General features: G+C 61.0%; 1 protein-coding gene across 16 annotated transcripts in view; it reads right to left on the bottom strand.

Moving 5' to 3' along the window:
- Positions 1 to 469: 469 nt before the first annotated feature.
- The window catches only part of RAPGEF1 (Rap guanine nucleotide exchange factor 1), a 133,314-nt gene continuing 127,783 nt past the window's right edge, over positions 470 to 6,000 (bottom strand). For all 16 annotated transcript variants that reach the window (XM_074331228.2, XM_074331227.2, XM_074331230.2 and 13 more), the window contains 3 exons: positions 4,993 to 5,090; positions 3,690 to 3,818; positions 470 to 3,087 (listed from right to left, as the gene is read on the bottom strand). In XM_074331228.2, coding sequence (XP_074187329.2) covers positions 2,937 to 3,087; positions 3,690 to 3,818; positions 4,993 to 5,090 — 378 coding nt within the window. In that variant the 3' untranslated portion in view covers positions 470 to 2,936. The remainder of the gene's footprint in view (positions 3,088 to 3,689; positions 3,819 to 4,992; positions 5,091 to 6,000) is intronic.

The following is a 6,000-nucleotide window of genomic DNA, read 5'->3' as shown; positions in this document are numbered from 1 at the left end:
GCTGGAGAAACGGGAACAGGTAAGGGACCACCTACCCAAGGTCATTTGGCTTCTCAGCTGCAGAGCCAGGGCCAAAGAAAGGCCTTATTAGCCAAGGGCCACATCCCTCCAGCCTGCCGCCAGCTATTGCGGCTAGAATGACCCGATCCCCACCTCGCCTGCTTCCTAATAACGCAGCCCCAGCGAGCAAGGGAACGAATGTGTGGGGTCACTCTCCTCCTGCTGGAGGGACACCACTCCAGGTGGCCACTGCGCCCCAGAAGCCTGGCTTTGTGCCACCCATGGTCGGACCTGGAGCTGAGCCTCCTCGGTCACTGGTTAAGCATGTGGGGTCCTAGGCCCCCTGGGGGCACCCTCAGCGATAGGGGAGGGACCCAGGGCTTCTAAAAGGGGTTAGTGTGGGGACACATCCTCTTAGGAAAAGGAAGCAGCTTGAACTGTCACTCAGACACGTGGCACACGCGCACGGTTACAGCTTTCATCTTTGTTTATTTTCCTTTCATATAAAAGTTACAGGTGCGAAATGTCTGCAGGAAGATGCCACTATCAGCCAGGTTAGTGGGGAATATATATTACAATGTAACATTGGGAGGTGTGGGGCTGGCGGAGGGAGGCGCTTCTCAGAATTGGGGTTCAGTTCAGACATGGCACGTGCCTGCCCTCTCCCTGGCTCCTCCCCCACTTGCAGGGGAGCCCTGGCTCTCTCTGCAGGGAACCAAATTGTCCTGATTGTGTCTGTCTGTCGTAAAGACACACGCCCCCCACCCCCCCGCCCCCACGACACATCCCCGCCAGGCTGTAGCTCTGGGTTCAGCGACTCCCAGAGCCAAGAGGCTTTTCAGGAGGCGCGGCGTGGGGAAGCCCGTCAGCCAATGTGAAAACACACACTGCACCTGCTGTCCTCACGCAGGGCCACCAGACACGCTGGCCCGTCGTCCACCCACACTGCTCGCTTGGTGCCTGGCACCTCTGCTCAGACCGCTGAGGGCTCCTGGAGGGCACGGGTGGGCAGGGCTGGGGCGTGATGTGTGGGTGCAGGGTCTGTTGTGAATGGGGGGGAAGGTGGTGTCCCCACTCCCCCCTACAGCCGGCTCATGGCTGAGACCAAGGCGGACAGGCCGCAGACATGATCCTTCTGCCAGCAGCTGGGTTTCCGAGGCTGAAACACTGTGCTATGGAGGGAGGTCCCCGGGGGCTCTGAAACGCAGGGGGACCCCAGTTCCCACACCCTATGGGCCTGAGTGCACAGCGGCCCCCCCAAGCACACACAGCAGCATTCAACAGAGCTGGGCGAGGCCGGGAGGAGGAGACTGAAATGAGAGGACTTCAAAAATCAGGCACATACTAACCCCAGCCCCACACACACTACTGTTAATAAACAGTGACTCTGCACACACACTCTTTAAATAATAAAGTGACGTGTTCCGGCCTGCCACCGCAGCACCGCCGGCAGGGGGACCGTAACTGACATTTCATAGACTGCTCCCCTCTAGGGACAAGACAAACAAAAAGGAAAAAGATCAGCCCCAATGTTCTTCTTGATAAAAGCTGCTCAAATAGCCATGAAGGACCCATAGTGACAAGAGTTGTTTCTTTCAAGAGAAAACCTACAGAATGAGGTGTTGCTTGCTACTTCCCTTCTTTGTTCTGGGCTAAGCACAGAGAGATCCTGGTGGTTGCTGGACCGAGTCCCAACCCAAGAAGTGAGTGCTCCACTCTGCACAGCAGGACGTGGGGACAGCCATTCGGGTTCTGCCGGGCACCCTGCCCGTAGGCTCATGTCTGGCTGGCACGGAGCCCAGAGGGCATGGGGGGCTCTAGCTGGGCACCCGTGTGGGGACCCTACAGACTCCGCCTCAGATTGTTGACCTCAGTAGCAAGAGTGGGTTTGAACAAGGCTGGAAAGAGCACCTGCTCCTGAAGACACTTTGCAGAGGAGAACAAGCCTGCCGCTGGTGGGGGGCACGGCCCCTTGAGGGAGAGGGGCAGCACAGGTCTGACAGCGAGAGGAGCCCCGGAGCAAGGGAGGAAGGGAGCCCTGGGGCAGAAGCGAGGGGACAGGAGACGGAGCTTAAGGCACACAGCAAGCGACAGAGGAGGGGCCACCGGCCTCCCCCAGGGCAGACACGCCCTCCACCCTCCCCTCTGGCCCCAGCACAGGGAGAACATACTTCCTGGATGGTAAAGTCCTCCCTTGCCCTCCTTCTTCTTCCCAGCTCCCACAAGGCCAGATAATGGGGAGGGCCAGCGGGGGGTGGGGTGGGGAGCTGAAGGGGCCGAAAGCTGGCACACAATGCTAGTCACTGCTCATGGCTGGGCCAGGGAGGCCCCGGGTGCCAGCGGGCCGCAGGCAGCGCCGAGGGCCAGTAACGCGACAGGAGTGCTGGCTGCAGGGCCGCTGAAGGCCTGTCGTACCTTTCTGGGCCCTTCGAGCAGCGCTCTCTCCTCCACTTTACCAAGCAGGCCCTGGGAAGTACAAGGAGCCGCCCCCAGTGTCCTGTGCGCTCTGCCCACCCAACTACATGTCCCCTTCATTCAAAGTCACCTCCAAAAGGGTCCTTGAGCTTCCACTCGTGTGTCATCTCAGCAGACCCAGGGAGGGGCAAAGATTCCCGCTGTCCCCTGGTTTGCTGGTGACATGGCTCTACTGCTCCCAGGCTGTAGGGGGTGGGGGAGGGCGAGGGGAAGACGACGGAAAGCAGAAACCAAAAGTAAAAGAGAAAACCACCGGTTCACAAGTCAGCAACGAGGCCTGCCTGCTGGCTCCACTGTGGGCCGTGGGCTGTGCCGCAGCTTCGGGCTCCCGCCTGGCTGGGCCTATGGCTCTGAGGCCGGGACACTTGCTGCTGCCCCATAACAGGTCCAAAGTCCCTTCCGGTCTCAGAGCGGCCCTCTGAGCCTCTCGTGAGCCTTCTCCTTGCTCATGGCACCTGCTCCTAGGTCTTCTCTTCCCGGTCTGTTTTTCTCCTTGTTATGTTCCTGGGTTTGATTTTCAGAGAGAGTTCCCATAGGGCCTCCTCGGCCAGGTGGTCACTGAAGTCGTTGAAGAAGTTAATGATGTCATCGTTTCTCCGGATGTCGTAATGCCTGTGGGGGGGGGGGGGCGGGCAGCCCGTGAGAGCCAGCGTGGGCCAAGCAGCCGTGACCTCTGGGAGGTGATCCATGCAACTCGCAGCGAATGGGTAATGCAGGGCTGCCGCTGCCCATTCCGCAGGGACGGCCCCCAGCACGCAGAGCACCAATGACCCTAGGGTGTGCCCTCTGCTCCTTCGAGGTCTGCCCAAGAAGCACCCCTGCAGCTGTGCTCCCCACAGGTGCCCCAGGGAGACCCCGCTCCGCTCCTCGGGCCTCAGGGCGTGGCGTGGCCCCCCGTGGGTGGGCTCTGACGTCTGGGCCCGCCCCCACTGCCCAGGATCAGGTGGGCCAGGGCTGGCAACCTCCTCCTTGCAGCAAGGCCAGCACCCGCTGCGGGAGGGAGGCGGGAGGGCAAGCTGGGTGCAGGCCCAGGACCACACTGCGGAGACCCTGACACGCACTTTCTCCTGGCTTTCTGACAGACTCAGGGAGCCTGTGTGGAATCCCCACTGGTCCTCTGTCACCTCCCATCTCCGCTCAGGCCCCAGGGGCCGGGGGTTCAGAAAGGGCCCCCCTTTCTCTCCCCCCCCCCCGCCCCAGGCAGGAGCACTCACGCCTGTTGGAAGCACCGCATGCTGTCCAGGATGTTGAACTGCTGCCACCGTTTGGAAAAATTCACCTTCCCGTCAATGTAGTCTGGGTTTCCCAGGTGAACGAAGGTGAGGTCCTGCAGGATGAGCCCCCTAGGACGATGGAGAAGCCCAGTTACCCTCTGGAGAGTGACTCAGAGGGCGGCTGGTGTACGGCCAGTCGGCTGAGCCAGCTGGATGAGCCAGCGCCCAGCTAGGTCCAGGCCTGTGGGCTGTGCCCGAGCAGCTCCCAGAACCACGAGCACTCCTGAGATGTGTGATTTTTCTAGTGTGGACTCCTGCCTCCCAGACTCTGGGTCCCTGGGAAAGCCAGCCCAGGCCTGGAGGAGCCTCAGATGCCCCCGCGGCCAGAGGCCCCGCAGGGGACAGTTCAGGACTGACAGCTGCAGCGAACGCTGGTAGAGCTGTGGGTCTGCTAATGTGAAATTCATAAATGAACAGGAAAAGACAACAAAACCCCACACTGGGGGGTGGGGTGGGACACAGATCCCCTCTTCGTTAACAGGTGCATAAAGGTGCTTCCAAAGGCAGACGACGAGCGATCGGGTACTTTTTCCACCCAGGGAGGGCCAGCGAGGGGCCCCGCCGACCCCTCAGAGGCTGATGGCAAAGTGCGTCCGCACCAAGCGAGGATCAAAAGGCTAGGAAGCAAGGAGAGGGCATGGACGTCCGATCTGTGTGCCTGAGGGAGGTCCCATCAAACACTCGGCCAGCACGGTGCCAGTGCCAGCTCTTCCACCCCCTCTGGAGACTCCCGAAGTCCCCGAGCACACTGAGGGCTCTGCCAACACCTGCCACAAAGGGCCTGCTCAGCTCTGAGTCTCCTGCGATTTCCCACGCTACGTGACCACGGGACCCTCGCCCAGGAAACAGCTGTTTACTCCATGCCAGGGACATGCTCTCAGCTTCCTTATGCCAGGTGCTCTGTCCCTCAGGTGGTTGTAACATACAGCCAGGTGTGAGGACTGCTGGGTACAGCATGATGCCACTGGCAGGGAACAGGGAAGCTACCGTCTGTGCACACGCCTGAACGCGCTGGCAGAGCAGGGAAGGAAATAGGAGCAGGACTGGGAGACGGAAAGAGAACCGTTTCCACTGGATCCCTCTTTTCTGCTTAAAGGTAAAATGTACTCGCCACACAACGCAAAGTGAAAACAGAAGCACAAACGTCTTAGTTGGAACCGTTTAAGTGAGGGTTTCTCTCAGGGAGCCCAACGTATCATCCCCAGGGCAAGTGAGGGGCAGACCCCGGCAGCGCTTTACTCACAGGTACGGGATGCATGGCGGCTCTACCTCCGAGAGGGCAGCCCGGTAGGCGCGGAAGGAGGACGAGCTGTCAATCAGCGTGCAGTACTCAGCCAGGCCCTGGGCAGGAGGGATGCGGAGTCTGTGAGCCCTGGCCCCCCTCACCCACCCTCTGCCAACGCTCGAGGGTGCCCACACCTACAAAGCCAGAACCAGACCCGGGCCCTGCCCCGGCTGCGGGGCCAGGCCTTCTGGGGCCGCTCAGGACTCTCTCCCTCGTCAGCGCCCCCTGTGTGGACAGGACCTGGAGCTCGGGCCCCTCCTGGCTCTGCCTGTGCTGCAGCCCAGCGAGCTTCTCGAGCACACACTGCCCGTGTCATTGCCCCCTCCGAGCCTTCCTCTGTTCCTCTCTGCTCTCAAGGGCAAGTCCACCAGGCTGGCAGGTGACCTCACCTCACTGCTCCCGCACGCAGAGTGGGGTTCCTGTCCCTGCCTGGACCGCCATTTACCTGCCTCTCCTCCTGTTAGGTGCCTCTCACCCTAAGGGGTGTCACCTCCTCCAAGAAGCTTTCTTGTCTCCTCAGGACCTCTCATGCTTTCCTGGAGCGACAGGTGGGAAATGTCCCACTTCTCCTAACAGCACTGTTTTCAAACTGCCCCTTTATATCCCCCTGTGAGACGGCCCTCGGGTGGCCCAGCCAATGCTCAGCCCTTCTGAAGAGCGGCTCCCACACGAGGGCAGAGATCCAGTTCCTCGCCAGGCCCCCCAAGGCCTGCGTGCTCAGAGCTGGTCCTTCGGCTGTGTGGCCATGCTGGCCCGTCCAGCTGTTAGAGGGCGCCACGCTCCCACCTGCCCCCAGCTCTGCCGGTCGGTGCATTCCTGTGTCCTCTGATGGGAATTCCACCCCCTTCCCCAGAAACCCCCGCTACTCAGGTCGTGGTGTGACCCACCCTTCCTCAGGGGGGATCCCTGACCCCAGGCTGGACCACCGGGCCACACGCTCGCTCAGCACCCCGTCCCATTCCCTTT

The sequence above is a fragment of the Rhinolophus sinicus genome, chromosome 16, assembly GCF_057876585.1.
Source record: "Rhinolophus sinicus isolate RSI-liver-muscle chromosome 16, RSI-T2T, whole genome shotgun sequence".
In the NCBI taxonomy this organism is placed as follows: Eukaryota; Metazoa; Chordata; class Mammalia; order Chiroptera; family Rhinolophidae; genus Rhinolophus; species Rhinolophus sinicus.
This window is presented reverse-complemented; position numbering and strand designations above follow the sequence as displayed.